Below are 16943 nucleotides of genomic sequence, written 5' to 3'. Positions count from 1 at the left end.
ACGGCCCAATCACAGAAGAGTCTCAGCCTCCTAGGAGCACAAACCAATCGTGATAGCTTGCCAGAATTTCCTTTCCTTTTTTTCTCGTTCGTATAGAATACGCGCCGTGAAGGAAATCCACCAGAATACGGATTGGATTGGGTTGCGGCATCCATTCCATCCGCGTTCCTATTCGCAACCGCCGTCGCTTTCGCCCGGTCGGCCCACCCAATCCCGTCCCTATCGCTCTCCATCGTCTCTCTCCCATCAGCACGCAGCTGTACCCGTACGCAACTGCGACAGGTCCACATCGCGGCGGCCCACTCACCCCCAGCGACTGCCGACTGCTGTTCCATGGCGGACGGCGACGGCGCGGCGGCGACGGGGAAGCTCGCGGAGCTCCCCAGCGGCGCCGAGAAGGGGCTCCCCAGGAGGGGCAAGGTAAGCACCTCGTCCTCCAACAACGCCTGATTCCAGATTGGGACAAAAGCCGAGGGATTGGGAGCGGAATATAGAAGTCCTCGTTTCCTCCGGTTCAAAACCTAGAGGAAGTGGTGGCGGTGCAGGATCCCAGCTCGTTTTTGAATACCCCGTGGCTATGGCTGCACCGGTGCCGGCGAGGTAGTCGCCTGGAAGGGCGGGGTTGATCCCCATCTTCACACCTCACTGAAGTAGTAGGATTTAGTAATTCGAGAGTTTGGCCTTGAATCTATCTTTTCTACAAGCTTCTTAGTAATAAGCACTCAAGTCATTGAAGTACCGCAATCTAGGTTGGGCTTGGGCAGCAAGAGACATGCATTGTCTTGTTGAAGATCTCACAAATCCTCAACATGCCAACTAAAAAAAAAGTCCTCAGCATGTGTTACAATTACTGCATATAGTCACCATGTTGAACTGTTCTGGTAACCATCAATGCCTTTAAATTATCTTGCTGGATATCCTTAATGTAAGAGATACATTGCGGTTGCCAAAATGTTGTATTTACAGGAAATAAATGGTGAGATACTATCCAATTCCACCATGTAACATTCAACTGAAGTGCTCTCTTCGATGTTCACTGTTGGAGTGCTAAAAAGCATGTTATCCATTTTGTCATGTACTATTTTGTTTCATTCTGACCAACTAATGTGTTTGCTTTAAACAGAGAGGAAAAATAGATATGTGTAAGCTATATTTATTTAAGGAATCTCTATGCTATTTTTATGACAAAAGCTTATTTTTGCAGGCTTCTTCTGGGAGGACATTAAACACCGCACAAATTCCGCTTGTTGCGAGCCATCCAGATGTGTATGAGCCATGTGATGATTCCTTTGCCCTTGTTGATGCACTACTCTCAGACAAGGCACAACTCTTGACACTACAGCCAAGGTTATGTATGGAGGTAGGGTCTGGTAGTGGTTATGTCATCACCTCGCTTGCAATCATGCTCAGGCAGTTAGGCTCTGGAGCCCAGTACCTAGCAACTGACATCAACCAACATGCTGCCGAGACAACTCAAGCGACCCTTGAAGCTCATGGGGTGCATGCAGATGTGATTGTTACTGACATCATGTCTGGTCTTGATAAACGCCTTGCTGGTATGGTTGATGTGGCAGTTGTTAACCCTCCTTATGTGCCAACTCCTGTGGAAGAAGTCGGATGTAGAGGCATTGCTTCGTCCTGGGCAGGCGGTTTGAATGGCCGCCAAGTGATTGACAGGATCCTTCCTGCTGTGCGTGAGATGCTATCAGAAAGGGGGTGGCTGTACATGGTGGCCCTCGAAGATAATGATCCTTCAGACATATGCCATCTGATGAGCGAGATGGGGTATGCATCCCGCGTTATCTTGAAGAGGTGTACTGAGGAGGAGAGCCTTTATGTTCTCAAGTTCTGGCGAGACCCACACGCTGTTACAAGTGTGTCGCCGAAATCTTCAGGCTCTGAATCATGGTTTTCTCAGTTGCATTTCAAATCCCTTTGGCACAAGGGCTCGTAGCAGTTCATGCCCTCATCATTTTGGCAGTTTGGCGTCTTCATCAGCTCCAAAACATAGCAAGAGATCTTCTGCAAATCTGAGATGGCAGTATGTTTAGATGTGTTTGGATAAAATGGTTACTGTTGGTTTCTGACCGTCTCAGGCACAGTGAAAGAATCAAGAATCAGCCTAGCTTGATTGGTTTAAGGCGCAGAGCAAACATGTCCTTAGACCAGAAAGTACTGAACCTTATTAATTTGGTAGCTTAAATCGTTACCTTATGTTCTCTTGGTGTGTGTGGTGTGTCAATGTTTTTAAGGTTCTCTTGGTGTGTGTGTGTGTGTCATTGTTTTTAAGGTGTCGCCAAGGCGTCCAAAAATCATAGGCGCCTTGCTCGCCTAGGCGTCCAGTCGATAGGCCAACGTCTTATCTCGACTTATGCTTTAAGAACCATGGTTTGTGTATGCTACGTTGCTACTATGGATTCTTTGCCTTGCTAGGTTTGGAATATGTGTTTTCTTTATATATCATTGCGTCTAAATGCTTATTTCAAGATGAGAGGAAAGTAATATTTGTGCTGTTTTTTTCCAAACATGTATACAAGATCAGTTATAGAAAAATGCCAACTCCTGGCGCTTGATACCATACCAAATGAAAACGGAATCACATTTGCTCGAGTAAAGTTGATAATTATAGCACAAAACTTTTTATGTATTAATAGCTGTCTATGTAAACTCGATTAAATTCAAAACATTTTTGACTCTATATTATGCTATTTGCTATGAAGGGAGCGCTACTAAAACCATGCCCCATGTGCTTTACAGTTTGGTCACTATGCTAGTATAATACTTGAGTAGTGTCGTCGGGGACCTAGAGAGTGTAAGGCTGTCTCCAGCAGCGTTCCCTAAATTTGGTCCCCTAAAGGAATATTCTCTGTCCTTTACAGCACACTCTAAAAGATTCTGTCCTCTATATCTTCTATGTCTCCAGCAACGTCCCCTAAAGCTACAGTGTTAACAGAATTCCTTTTTCTATTTCTTTTTCTGTTTTCTTTGTTTTGTACCCATTTTATGGTATTCAAAGGATGCTAAAAAAATTGTATTCTATAATTTTAGAAATAGTAATCTAAAAACAATGGTTGAATAAAAAATGTCGTGTATACACAAGGGGAAATCGATGTCGTTAACCAAGTATTTTGTTTCGTAATTAGTGTAGAAAAGGTAAAAACAAGTTGCAAAACTATGTTTTTCAAATACCGTTGCTGGCTTTGGAGGCAAAATGCACGCGAGAACTCCCCACATGCAAGCAGGTCGCAGGATAGCGGATGAACCAGACTTCTCCACATTTAGCGTGTAGACAACAAACTCTAAATTTTAGAGTATGCTATAGCGTTTATTGTTGGGCGCATAGAGGAGTACTGTGTACTCTAAATTTACCGGAGAGGATGCTTTAGCGGTGCTTGTTGGACACAGTCTAATGACACGAGGCGAACAAATGGACGGGCAAGGCAAGCGTGGGACAGCGAATACTCTAACAACAATAATGACACCCGCCGCAGCCTACTAACGGACCGAAGGACGTCCGCACGGAACGGGAGTAGCGGACGGCAGGGCGGAGAGACACGACAACGACAGGACAGGGTGTGTACCGTGGGGCCCTGGGCGCTCGAGCACGTTACGCTGCCGCCGCCGTGCCTCCCACGGCCGCGACGCCGCGGGGACACGCCCGCCCCGCCATCGCCTTTTCCACTCCATCCCCCCCTGATCGCTGACTCGTCGGTTCGAGTAGCTCTTTCTCCGCCAATAGAGAAGAAAAATCAGCGGTGTCAGTTCTGGAATGATCTTCTTCGTTTTCTTCTTCCCCCACCCCTGTCTGTTCTTCTTTTTTACTAGATTTCTTCTTCACTGGAATTGGGTTTTGGCGGCAGCTAAAAGCGGACGAAGTACAGTGCGTCTTGCCCTCCCTCCCGACGTGTTGTTTGCTTGGCGACACCTTCTTCGTAGCTGGCGGAGACGCATTGCATCTGATAATGGCGGCCTCTTCGTCTGAACCAATACTTGCACAGAATGTGCTCGGTTTCGATTGGATGACACGCTTCCGCCATTGGTGGCCGGTATAGGGCTCATGATCCGTGCTTCGTTGGATTTTTAAATCCTTGAGAACCCCTATGTTGGAGTTGTTTGTGTTTGGGTGGGATTCAAGGATCCCCCCTATCCGTTAGGACTTGTTTGGAGCAAGCCAGATGAAGAACATGTCCTTAGCTAAATAAAAGTCTCTTAAGCGAATGGTCTGAGAAACATATAAGTTGGTTTTGACTGATAAGTTCAAGAGAAAAGCTTATTGCAAGTATCATAATTCTTTCTACAATGCAACTAATGATCGCAATGACTTTTGTCGACCGACTCTCAATAAGGGACAATTGAATCTTACTGCCATACAAGGTGATAAAACTCGTTTCCTGATCAATGGAGCTTGTGTATAGGTTGAATATGCGCTAAACCTGTGTTTAGATATAAGTCTATCCTAAATTCATAGAGTGATCCGGGGGTGTAAATTGATTTTGTGTATCAGTAGTCTATGTTTATCCTCTGCAACTTATAACACGTTTTTTCGGCTTGTTTCCCTATAGTAGAAATGTAGGGTATAAAGCCGTCTCTAATAGCTCTCCTATTCTATCCCATACATTAACAATAACTTTAAACTTCACTATGCAAACAATAACACCTACGGTTGTATCCATATTTTATACGATTTACCCTGAATATCCCTCTTATATAGCCAACGATAGCATACATATATATTTTGATGTATATATAAATTATGATTATTAGAATGAAATACAATTTTAAGTATCTAAACGGGGCTTATTTTAATTTAGGAAAGTTAGAGTAAGTTTTTTCTCCGTAGAAAGAGAAGAGGAAGAAACATCAGGGCAGCACTGCAGCAGACGCGAATCCGTGATCCGATCCTCCGTCAGCAGCAGCCAGCAGCGTTTAGCCGCATCATGACACCACCTGTGATCGCCAAGTTCGCGAGCCGAGTAGAATATTGCGTGCGCGTGCCCGCCGGCCGCCTCGTTGAAGTAGCCACTAGCCAGGGCAGGGCTGCAGAGCGGTAGCGGCAGCCGGCAGGGCGACATGCCAGTGGAGCAGTGGTTCGCGCAGTGCTTGCTTGTGTACCTTCGCCTAGGGCCAAGGCCCACCACCACTCCGCCAACCCAGCGTCCCAGCCTCACTTCGCTCATCCGTGTCTCCAACTCACGGCTCACGCCGGGCCGACGCACGCATACAGATGCAGCTGACATTGCGACGCATCCCAACCCGTCTGTGGTGCCGTAGCGTGGGCGTGGCGTGAGATCGCGACGGCCTGAACTGAACCATGTGTGAGGCTGTGCGCAGCGGTTGACGCTACGCATCCCCCTCCCCTTCATGCGGCTTGTAGGGGGCACTCTACGGCCGCAGCGGTGTCCCCTACAGCGACTCCTACGCGTCGGTCCTCTTCTCTCTCCCCCAGATCTAGCGTGTCACTGTTCATCACCCTAAACACTGTGCTGTGGGTCCACGAGTAATTGTTAGTAGATAAAAAATTGATAGTTGATATAAAAAATGATATTTTATAGTTGTAGTGAGGTATAGGGGAGTATTTAGGGGGAACCGCTGCGGGAGATGAAAAAATAGGGAGAAAAATAAGGGAAAAAAGTTATATAGGGAGAAAAATTTAGGGGTAACGGTTGCGGATATAAAAATATGGAAATATGCATCTGTCCCTGTCGTTTTCAATTTTTCTAAATATCATGCTCCCTCTATTTTTTTTATTTATCACGGCTTAACTTAAAAATAAACTAAAAAATACAATAAATATTCGAGAACCAATACAATATTTAACTACTTTATTTTTATTTACTTACTATATAAATAATCAAATAAATGTATGCGTATTAAATATTTTGTGATAAAATAAAATTTTAAATAAGACGAACAGTCGAGAGATGTCTAAAGGTAGAAAAGAGGAGCGAGCACGAGTAGAGCACGCCTTGCGCAGCTGGTTAGCTGGTGTTCATGGTTCGTCTCTAAACCAAGAAATTATTCAACGGTTTATCTGTATAGATACCTAAACACTGTTTAACGCTGTAGATTTACCTAGAGTGAAGTTAAAGGATAAATAAGCTGGTGCAGTGCAGATAAACTATAAGGCCTTGTTCGTTTCTGTCGGATTAGTGGATCGGAATGATTACTAACCGGATTATTTTTCTCTAATTTATATAAAATTTGTTTAGATAAACGAATCCGGGTGCAATCCGACGCAAACGAACAGGGCTTAAAAGAGATGATGTTGGGCTGGAGGCTGGAGCACACCTACGGGGTTGGACAAGCTATAAAGATGTCATTCAATTCAAATCTAGCGGGGTCCGGAGCGAGCGATTCATGGAGACGCACGAGGAGGATCCGTGCCAAGAAGAACCGTAGTAGTTCGTGCGCCCGCCCGTGCGTCCTGCACGCGCAAATGTCAACGCCACTCCAGTTCCAGCTGCCATTGAAGAACCCCCGTGCGCCCCGGCCGGCAGCGCATTTACGCCGCCCGTCACGTCCAAGCGCCGAAACGGGGGCCGGGCCGGACACTGCGGTGCGGAGTGCGGTGGGGATGGGGAGGGGACAAGCAAAAGAATCTTGGCCGTCCCGTACGCGCACGGGGAACGGAAAGAGGAAAGGGCGTTCCGCCGGGCCCAGCTGCCCGCACCCGCACGCACGCACTCACTGCAATCTCTGGACACTGCCGAACAGGCGAGCAGAGTCTTGGGCATGGAAGATGTAGCCATGTAGGGGCCAGGATCCACAATTAGGGAAGTCAAAATTAGATTAAGAGAGCTGTTAAAAGTATTTTTTAACATTATTTATATAAGAATTAACTAAAAGAACTAACATGTCCTATAGAATTAGGGGAGCATTAGCCTGCCGTCGCCCCCATGCGCCGCTAGTAGCTGTGCGCCATCATTATTATGGTCTGCTGATGTGCGTGCAACCGAATTACGGAAGCTCGGCGGCCCACGCGGTTTTGATCGAGAGAGAAAAAACCTCGCTTTAGTTTTTTTTATTTGACGTGTTTTAGTTCAAAAATAAAAACTAGTCAAAGACAAATATTTGATAATGAATACGGCCCGGAACAACAGCAATCCATACATACTCCGGTCCGGTGTCGACTCACGTTGCGTTGCACCGCGTGTTAATAATCCTGACAGCGACTTGGACTTCGATCCTCGCAAGTGCTTGGCCGCTGCTTGCTCCCACCCACACACCACCCCCATGTGCCTGCCTGTAAACGACTACGTACTCTTTAATTTAGCTGTCCTGGCCCGTCTCTAATTTTTTCCTGGATCAAACAACACCATCCATTTTAATTTAACTAGCAAACATCTGTTATCAAATAAGACATAATGTAACGGAATGTAACGGAACGAAACTGGTCAGTGCTAAAGTAGAGGCTACTGCGCGCTTTTGACTAGGAGTTAGTAGTAATACCGCTACCTGTACAGTACGCAGATTACTAAGTGCTGATTTTCCTTACCTTTTTCAAAGTAGGTTCTTCTAATGAGTACCATCGTTGGCAAGAGTAGTATGTAGTTAATATGGCCACTGCTCCTTTCTGAGTCAAATAAGACATGGTATTATTATGAGAATTAAGAGCTACTAAAAATATGGATCCACTCATTTGAACTGGGTTATCATTTTATTACCATCACATTGCTGGAACCCACCACATACCGATAGGAGAAATGAAACAAGATACTACATGTAACGTGAGGGGAAGATAGTTCCCATCTGAATATATTTTCACATATTGCCAATAATTGACTTATGAACAGTTTAGAGTTTCTGACGCCCTCCGTTTGTTTTTCTTTATTTGATGCTTTCTAGTTACAAAAATGAACTACCCGACCTTAACTATTTAAAAATGGAGGCAGCATATTTTAAAAGCGAGATTTTGAAAAGTGCTGTGAAGTGAGTGAGAACCAACAGATATGCTCGGTGGAAAAAGAAAACAATTCGCGAGTATATATATATAATGCTCGGCGGGGCGAGGGAGAAAGGCAGCAAACAGGTTGCACAGCGGGGGAAGGAAGAGCGGAAAAGCCCATCGCCACCTTCCTCCTCGGATCCACAACCCGGACGCCCCACCCGGGTCCTTTCTTCCTCCCTCCCAGTCCCACTCCCAACACCGACCGCCCCTCCTCATCACACCTCGCAACTATTTTAGTCTAACCGAGTCCAACCAGTGGCAAGCGAGCGAGAGGTGGTGGACGGAACCGTCGCCTGCTGCGGGCTGCCCTACGAGATCTAGGCAAGCGAGCGAGCGAGCGCGGCCATGGGTGCTCGCTGCTCCAAGCTCTCCGTCTGCTGGTGGCCTCCCCGCTTCAAATCGCCGATGCTCGGTACGCGCCTACCGCACATTGCCACCGCTGGCTGCCTCTCCCCAGGATTCTCCGTGTTTTTTTTAACCTTCTCTCCTCTTGCTCTCGCCGCGCGCGCCCCTCGCCTGATTTTCCGTTGGGGGCCGGCGGCGTCGGCCCGGCATTTGGGGGCCCTTCTGTTGTTCGTTGCCGGGTGCGTGATTTTGTGCTTCCGTTTGGCCCGGCATTTGCGGCGGCCCCGTCGATCTCGCTGGAACTGTGGCTCCGATCCCATCCGGTCGATCTGCTCGCACGCGCAAGAGCGATCCGAATCGTGGTTCGCTCTGGCCGGCGGCGGCCGCCACTTTGCTTCGCTGACTCCTCACGCTTCTCCTCCGCTCCAGAGAGCAATGCGGAGCTAGCACTAGCAGCGAGTGGTTCGCTCTTGATTCCGAGCGCGGTGTGCAGCTGTGTCTGGCTGTTCGCTGCTTCGCGTCCTTGGTCCTGATCCGACGGCCGTGTTCGATTCCCTGTGCAGAGAATGGCGCCGCCGAAGATGACGGCAGCGGCGTGCCGGTGTTCGCCGAGTACAGCCTCGCCGAGCTCCGGGTGGCCACCGACGGCTTCGCCACCGACCGCATCGTGTCGGAGCACGGCGAGAAGGCGCCCAACGTGGTCTACCGCGGCACGCTCTTCAGCTCCGGCCGCACCGTCGCCATCAAGCGCTTCGGCCGCTCCGCCTGGCCGGACTCACGACAGTTCCTGGTTCGTGCAACTGGCTCAGTGTGATGGATGGATCGTTTCTTATGTTCGTCTTGCCTCTGCGGCGTCTGATTGAATGGCTGCGTGTGCCCGTGGGTGCAGGAGGAGGCGAGGGCTGTTGGGCAGCTGCGCAGTCGCCGGCTGGCCAATCTGATCGGTTGCTGCTACGAGAGCGGCGAGCGTCTCCTCGTCGCCGAGTTCATGCCGCACGAGACCTTGGCAAAGCATCTTTTCCACTGTATGTTTGGTTTCTCCTTCCTTTCCCCTCTCTTGCATTAGCTGCAACTAGCACATCTGGGCTTGTTAGAGTTGATTCTGATTTGGTAGTGTACTAGTTCGAATGTAGCATCAAGGTGATGGTGCTGGGACACCCATATTTAAGAATGTGTGTTTGTCGCCTGTATCCATTATGTACGTGTTGCCTTCAATTGCAGAGTTGTTCGTTAGTCTCTGCTGCATAACTCTTTAGCTGTTTGCTTTGTCTGGTGTTATATCTGTACCTTAGGCTAACTGCAAATCGACACAGGTCTTTTATAATTAATTTTGCTCATCATATTTAAGGATGTGTGTTCTGTACCTCAGTACCAGTAGCCACTGTGGAAGTGTTACCTTGGGCAGCAGAGGGTGGAAGTAGTTTCTACTACCAAATACTCTACCTGTTTGTTATTTCTGTATTTTAGGCTAAGCTCAAAATCAACATACTTGTTTTCCATAGATACTTTTAGTCATCCATATTGGGATCTGCCACTTCATTACTTTATTCTTGTTGGAGGTATGGTAGTCATTCATGCCATTGATTTTTAGGCCATGCTGGAGGATATCTGTAGCTTGATTGCATCTAACCTGCAAACTTTGGTTCCAACAAATGGTGCTTACTAGGGATGATTCGAATCTATGACCTTTCATTTATTGACCACTCTTGAAGCGATATGGCTGTACGGGTCTTAGCATTTAGTATTTTCGATCATTAAGTGAAGTATCAATCTAAGTATATGATAATTGCTCTGTGTTAAGATAATACTTGTATTTTATCCTCATGGTGGTTATTGTGGCAGGGGAGACAAATCCGTTGAGTTGGGCAATGAGGACGAGGGCTGCATTTTATGTGGCACAGGCGTTGGAATACTGCAGTAGCAAAGGGAGGGCACTCTATCATGACCTGCATGCATACAGGGTCGTCTTCGATGCGGTGGGTCTTTACTTGTTCGCGTTAGTTGCTTTTCTGAGTTTTGATACAAAGCATTAACCTTTTTGTGTTTTGATTGTGGGCCAATTTTATAGGAAGGTAACCCAAGACTATCATGTTTTGGTCTGATGAAGAACAGCCGTGATGGAAAGAGCTACAGTACTAATTTGGCCTTCACGCCTCCTGAGTATCTTAAGACAGGTAAATGTGCCACACGCTAGCAATAGTATCCATGAAACATTTTTGGGAATGTGCCTCTTCATTTGTTTTGAACTGTTATCTGTTCTGCACCTGCAGGCAGAGTAAGTCCTGAGAGTGTGGTTTACAGTTTTGGCACTGTCTTGCTTGATCTCCTGAGTGGAAAGCACATTCCACCAAGTCATGTAAGTTTGCACACTCTATTTATGTGCTTTTTACATATTCTACAATTATAATACATTGGCGCTGTAGTGCTATTACCATATTCTACATTTTATATAGAAAAACATTACACTAACCTTGTATCCCCTTTATCTAGCTCTTTGTGTGTGGATATTTAGTTTGACTAGCGTTCGCCATTGATATATATTTTTTCAAGGGAACAAGTTGACCTTACCTTTTCTTTTTATTTTCTCTGTAGGCACTCGACCTTATAAGAGGGAAGAACTTTCTAGTGCTGATGGATTCTTGCTTGGAAGGTCATGTATCCAGCTCCGATGGAACTGACTTGATGCGATTAGCATCCCGCTGCTTGCAATATGAAGCACGTGACCGGCCAAATTTGAAAACGGTGGTATCCGGTCTCGAATGTCTCCAGAAAGATGTTTCTGTAATGTTCTTTCTTATTGTATTTTCATGTTAAAATTCTTACGCCATGGTGATTATTGAGTATGCAAATGTCCCTTGTTAGATTTTGTTTCAATTGTATATTAGGGGTAGTAAATCCAATGTTATTTTGCTCAAATGCATTTAGTGCATGTGTTGAGAACACAGATTGGTTGTGTGCCATAGATTTTTTACTTTTATTTTCTAGCATGTGGACTTGTGTCATTATGTTTATAGTTTTCCTTGCTTAATAGTTCTAGCTGAATTTTTAATGCAGACTCCTTCACACACTTTGCTGGGGATCCAACATGATAATAAAAACTCAGATCGAATTTCTTTATCCGCTATTGGGAAAGCTTTTGCCAGAGCAGACCTGAATGAGGTGCACGAAATATTACTGCATGATGGATATGATGAGGATGACACTGCTAATGCTGAGGTAAAAGAACTATTTGCCATTAAACCATATTCCTAAGATGTTTGTTGCTGCAACACAATTGTGCTTTACTATTTTCAGCAGTCCAGTTATTAAAGTCATGTGATAGATAAATAGCGGGGGTTGTCATCAATGGCCTTGCATGGCCAGCTCACCGATTAGCCCGACTAATCATGATTAATCACAATTAGTCGGACGAATAGAATTCTAGTCGGACTAGTCGTTGCCAGTCCACCGATTAGTCCGACTAATCGTGATTAATTGCAATTAGTTTGACGACTTGAAAACACTGTTCCTGTTTTATACTGCTTTGATGTGATAAAATCTTGCTGGTCCTAGATGTATGACAAAACAATGGCATTCATTTGCTAGTCACATTCTGCATGGAACACAACTTTGAGGTTACATTCGCATTTGAACTATTTAATCATGCCCAGTCATATATATATTCTTACAAATGTATTTTGAATGGTGGAACTTGCAGCTATCTCTCCAGTCATGGAATGATGATGTATCTGAGAGCTTTGTTGTTAAGAGGCATGCAGACAACGCCTTTAGGTCTAAGGATTACTCGACTGCAATTGAGTGTTACTCAAGGGTATGCTTATATTATCATGTGATGCTCACCAATAATTCTCCTTCCTATATCTGTACCTACCTTTTTGTCCTATTTCAGAATGTCACCTTTGCAATTTCATTGTATTCAAGCCGCTTTTAGATTGCTTTTCTTCTAACTAGGCATGTTTATGGGTTTTCAGAGTAATGTCCCAATTTTTTGTCCTCTAGTGGGTTGCTATGACAGTTGCTAAGTTAGCATGTGTGTAAGGCATTTCAAGCTGCATTTGATGTTTAGTTTAGGTGGTTTTGTAGCTGCATGATACACATATTGACACAGCTGTGCGAATGTCTAGGAACTAGTCGTTCTCTTTGTGGTCTATTATAGTGAAGACACAGGCAGTGTGAAGTAGTGCAGGCTTATGCTTTTGGTATGTTTGCTTAGCACCTTCAGGCTATTAATCTGTGCTGTGGTATCGGATGCTTGCCAGTTCATCGACTCAGGTGCAGGGGTGGCTCCAACCATGCTGGGGCGGAGATGCTTCGCATATGTGGTGGCTGGCAACCCACAGGAAGGCCTTGAGGATGCAAAGAGAGCCGAGGTTATTGCATCGGACTGGCCGATGGGACACTACCTGCAGGCCTTGGCACTTCACAACCTGGGAAGGGAGGCTGAAAGCCAAGAAGCACTGAAGAATGGCACTGCCTTGGAAGCTGCAATGAATAGTAGAGCTAGAACTGTATAGCCCTGAATTTGTGATACCCTGTCCTGCTTGTACCTAGATCGCCTCCCTCCAATGCTTCGTCACCAGTAGGGGCTGTTTTTGGTATTCCCTAACTTGTATCGGTATTTCCCCTAGTTTCACAAGTCGAAAAAACTCCTAGGGGCTAGTTTGGATACTTTGGGATTAGAGTGTTTTGAAGGGATTGGAGAGGGTGTAAATCCCTAATAGATCAAATACTCTCTCAATACATCTCAATCCACTCCAATCCCACTCGTTACTAGAGTATCCAAACTAGGCCTAGGCTGGCTGTTGTTACACCTCCAATATATTTATGAATACAGGAATGGGCAACTAGCATTCTGTTGATGTGAGTTTGTAAAGTGAGAGTTTCTATTTATTTCAACAAATTCATGTACATACACACTTTTGAACCCTGCAACTTAAGATATTTGAGGTCAGGCAAACTTCAACTCTGGGCTCTCTTACGCGTTGCTTTTTGTCTTGTCTCACCTTAAGTGTACATCTCGCGAATTGAGGAATTAACTTATCTTAAGTTTAATAAGAAAAGGAGACTTTGTGATTTCTTTTGGTTTAAACTCTAGTCTAATCTCAAGTTATTAAGATTATCATGAATCACGATGAACGAACGGTGCTTGATGCTAAATACATGCTGATAACACTTTTTTTTACAGTTATCTAATGTTCTAGTAAGTTTGGACTACTGGCGTCCAAGAGTTCTTTTGTGTACTCTCGAATATTTACATAGAGCGTGAATATTAATTGTTTAAGGCCAATGATATGTTGCTACATTTTTACCAACATTGGTTACGTTGAGCATTGAGGGCCCTTCCTTTGGATTGGAACTCTAGAAGTTGCGTTTTTTTTTCCTATAATAAAAGTGAACTATGTGAAGTTCTTATACAATTTCTATAAAATTCATTCTTTCCAAAGGGTGTCCGGTGCTAAAATTGTTTTGGCCACCGTAGCAAGTAGCAACGTACGTCATATGTTATCTTTCCAAAGGGTCTCTGGTGCTCATCTGTTTTGGCCGCCAGTAGCAACCGTACGGGCACCCGCCATCTGCTAGTGATATGAAATTTTACATTACCCCGATCCTACAATGCTACTTCCTCTCCCGTTACAAATTATACTACAATCCTACAATATTACCCCATCTTCCCTATTTTTATCTAAGTATGCCACTTTATCTGCACACTTTAGACATTACTAGGTTTGTTGTTTTGCATTTTAGATCGCAAACTGAGCCACTAACTGACTAACATGATATTTGGACTGCAATTCTCTCCGTAGGAACGGCAAAAAAAAAAAAAAGACTGTCCTATATTATATATACACTGCTTGCATAGGAGTCATTGCCATATATGTAATACATAATAAAAAACTAAAGATTATGTTTCTAAAAAAAGGAAAGCAAAAAAAAACGAAGGGGATACAATAGTGCACATTAATTGAGATAAACGACTCGGTTATGATACTGTCAGTCAAAAACAATCCTAACAACATTACTGCTGGTGCTATACATAGATTGTACTTTTTAATTGACACAACATAGTAATAATTGATGTAATCCAATGTCGTCAGGATAAAAGAACGACCCTAACAACCTTACTGTGTATAAAATACACAGATTATACCCCAATTGACACTATATAATAACTGAAATCATCCAATGTTCGCAGGCAAAAAACGATCCTAGGGACCTTACTGTGGATGATATACATAGACTACTCTTGATTCGCAAAGAAAAAAAAATATTATACTCTAATCATCTCGGAGGAGCACACATCCAGAATTTAACGAACCAACGTACCAAAGAGAACAAGCTTTCGAAACAGGATCACTCTCGAGCTCTATAAATTTATTACAGGCATGTTCCCTGTTCATGATTCAAAGATAATGCACATCACTGGAAAGAGCAAGACACCGTGATTTTTCTTCAGAGCGATCCACGCATTAACAAGTCTGGTGCTGTATTGGTGTACTTAATAGCAGGTGGCGGGATTCTAATACCAACCAAAAAGAATAAACAGAGCAATAGGATTCTGCTACAAAATGGAACTAGTGCATCTCGGTTCACATCTGAGGCTGGTTCCCAAGCATCTGACCTACTAAATTAGTCACCTGAAAAGATCAACCCGAAAGATAGGGGTTAATATGGTGAAACACAAACTAGCAAACATCACATATCAAATGGGAGAATTATTGTCAGTATATCAACATGGGCAGTTGGGCATAGGTGAAGCAACATGAAAACTATTGTGCTATGGAATAAGCAGAACTATAAATCTGCAAGTGGCACCGCTAAAGTGAAGGTTACAGAGCATCAAGATCACCATGCTACAGAAAAAACATCGATCGAGCATATCTCCAGGCATCTGTTGCCTGTGGAGGGAGATCAACTATTTGTTCACAATAAGCAGGTGTTGAGGTACACTAGAAATACATCGTTATTTTCCAACCTAAGTCCTAAAGTAGGAAAGACACCATCAAGGACATTTTTTGATAAATTCGATCAGTGCACAGCCAAGTTATGATAGACTGCATAGTGTAGGAATCGGCGTAAAATTGAATCGGCAAAGGCCAACGAGAAAGGGTGCCAACAAACATGCCTGCCAATACTTTGAAACACATCGATCAATGCAACTGTTCTCACCCATATTGAGCTCAGCTTCTTTATACCTGAAATAAAATGAATCCACAGGAAGAAAAAAAATCATAGTTCAATCTCACAGATGGTAGATCCTTCTTGTCTATCAATTAACATGCCATGAGAAGCTACAAGCTTGAGGTGTAATGTATTGCAGCTCAGTTAAATTACTTGGTGATTATCCATATAAAACAACATATAATGTTTTGTGTTACATAGAAATAAGGATGTGCCAACAGGACTACAAATAATACGGCGAAACATTTATACAAAACACCTATCCCGAGCACACGCAAGGGAACCGTAGACATGCAAGTGAAATCCAATCCACGAAATAAATTGATCCATGGACGGCACCGTTGTGGTAAAGGTCGTAATGCCAGAGGAATAATTATAGTAGATTTTTCAAAAAATAAGCTGATCATATATGTACCTTTTTTCAACGCACTTCTCAAAACAGGTCTTTGTAAGCCTGTGCAAAGCATAAAGACACTTTCAGAACAAGCATAAATAAATCAAACAGAAACCTAAATGGTTCACCAGTAAAAGAGGCCTGGATTGGGAGGACAGAGGAGTGATAATATAAGAGTAGAGATGTCAACTTTTAAGTTGTCAATTGCCATAAACATCACAGACACTCAGGAAAACCCCAAGATTACATTAACTGATTAACATTTAAGCTAAGAGGTCTTTGGAAGATTCAAGCCTGATTGTATTAGAACTTGTATGACTATTTAGGAGAAGCCACCACAGTCACCATTTCTTGGGAACATATTCGATTCCTTCAGTTAGTTGGAAATGAGAAAAGTAAAGATTGCATTATGAATTAGTAAAGCATCTCTATGCTGAGTGCTAACACCCATCTCTTTGCTGGATTATTAATAATTGCAACCAAAATGGTAGCCACCAACGGCCTACTTGTTCCGAATTAATGGTCTCAACTCTCAAGAAAGCAAGATGCATATCACTCACCTGTTGAAAAGATCAACCCTGTACTCCATCTCCTTCTCCGCCATCCCAAACATCTGTACCGTGAGAAGCGCACAGCGCCAATCTCAGCGAGAGCAGCAAATCCAGAAACCGAAACGCGAAAAGGAAGAGCAAGGTGCGCAAACCTACCTGCTCCTTCTCCAGGTTGGTCGGCCCGCCTTTCCCAGCCATTGTCGCGCCTCTCCTGCAGAGGACAGACCGAACCAACAGAATAGAAACTCAGAGAAAGCACGTCAGGAGTGGAGCTGAGAAGCAACACGGGAAGCAGGACCTCACGGGCGAAGAGACCAAGGATCGCGCGGGCGGCGCTGAAATTCGACGTCGCGACGAGCAGGAGCAGCCGCGCCTCCGCACCACTCGCCAAACTCTAGCTAGGGTTCTCTGCTCTCTTTTTCCTTCCTTGCCGACGGCGGAACTGCGGAAGCAAACACCGATGAGGTCCAGGCGCGCGCCTTCTCACATGGGCCGCACCCGAACGGGATACATCATACATGGCCCG

General features: G+C 44.6%; 3 protein-coding genes across 4 annotated transcripts; 2 read left to right on the top strand and 1 right to left on the bottom strand.

Annotated features, from left to right (window-relative positions):
* The first annotated feature begins 234 nt into the window (after nt 1-234).
* Nucleotides 235-2500, top strand: LOC100273353 (hemK methyltransferase family member 2). Its single transcript, NM_001147792.1, has 2 exons — nt 235-420; nt 1205-2500. The coding sequence occupies exons 1-2, from the start codon at nt 334-336 to the stop codon at nt 1952-1954; spliced, it is 837 nt and encodes a 278-aa protein (NP_001141264.1). The 5' UTR covers nt 235-333; the 3' UTR covers nt 1955-2500.
* A 5546-nt stretch (nt 2501-8046) lies between these two features.
* On the top strand, nt 8047-13254 carry LOC100192584 (putative protein kinase superfamily protein). The gene is made up of 10 exons (NM_001137799.1): nt 8047-8360; nt 8857-9083; nt 9183-9318; nt 10136-10269; nt 10362-10467; nt 10564-10649; nt 10886-11074; nt 11348-11509; nt 11991-12104; nt 12553-13254. The coding sequence occupies exons 1-10, from the start codon at nt 8294-8296 to the stop codon at nt 12805-12807; spliced, it is 1476 nt and encodes a 491-aa protein (NP_001131271.1). The 5' UTR covers nt 8047-8293; the 3' UTR covers nt 12808-13254.
* A 1374-nt stretch (nt 13255-14628) lies between these two features.
* On the bottom strand, nt 14629-16898 carry LOC100282321 (uncharacterized). Of its 2 annotated transcripts, none has more exons than XM_008645442.4 (6): nt 16721-16898; nt 16574-16628; nt 16427-16479; nt 15888-15926; nt 15417-15486; nt 14629-14928 (listed from the first exon to the last, which is right to left on the bottom strand). In XM_008645442.4, the coding sequence occupies exons 2-6, from the start codon at nt 16613-16615 to the stop codon at nt 14881-14883; spliced, it is 252 nt and encodes an 83-aa protein (XP_008643664.1). In that variant the 5' UTR covers nt 16616-16628; nt 16721-16898; the 3' UTR covers nt 14629-14880. The 2 variants fall into 2 exon arrangements, with proteins under 2 accessions (XP_008643664.1, NP_001148705.1); NM_001155233.3 differs by having other exon boundaries at nt 14632-14928; nt 16716-16857.
* Between the last annotated feature and the right edge of the window lie 45 nt (nt 16899-16943).

The sequence above is a fragment of the Zea mays genome, chromosome 5 (assembly GCF_902167145.1).
Source record: "Zea mays cultivar B73 chromosome 5, Zm-B73-REFERENCE-NAM-5.0, whole genome shotgun sequence".
Lineage (NCBI taxonomy): Eukaryota > Viridiplantae > Streptophyta > Magnoliopsida > Poales > Poaceae > Zea > Zea mays.
This window is presented reverse-complemented; position numbering and strand designations above follow the sequence as displayed.

Bases quoted from the DNA above. Each gene is read 5' to 3' on its own strand.
- LOC100273353 (NM_001147792.1), top strand. From the start codon at position 334: ATGGCGGACGGCGACGGCGCGGCGGCGACGGGGAAGCTCGCGGAGCTC. The intron at 421-1,204 runs GTAAGCACCTCG...TTATTTTTGCAG, and splicing joins GGCTCCCCAGGAGGGGCAAG to GCTTCTTCTGGGAGGACATT.
- LOC100192584 (NM_001137799.1), top strand. From the start codon at position 8,294: ATGGGTGCTCGCTGCTCCAAGCTCTCCGTCTGCTGGTGGCCTCCCCGC. The intron at 10,270-10,361 runs GTGGGTCTTTAC...CCAATTTTATAG, and splicing joins ACAGGGTCGTCTTCGATGCG to GAAGGTAACCCAAGACTATC. The intron at 10,650-10,885 runs GTAAGTTTGCAC...TTTTCTCTGTAG, and splicing joins AGCACATTCCACCAAGTCAT to GCACTCGACCTTATAAGAGG.
- LOC100282321 (XM_008645442.4), bottom strand. From the start codon at position 16,615: ATGGCTGGGAAAGGCGGGCCGACCAACCTGGAGAAGGAGCAG. The intron at 16,480-16,573 runs GTAGGTTTGCGC...CTCACGGTACAG, and splicing joins CCAACCTGGAGAAGGAGCAG to ATGTTTGGGATGGCGGAGAA. The intron at 14,929-15,416 runs GCATGTTTGTTG...TGATCTTTTCAG, and splicing joins GTGTTTCAAAGTATTGGCAG to GTGACTAATTTAGTAGGTCA.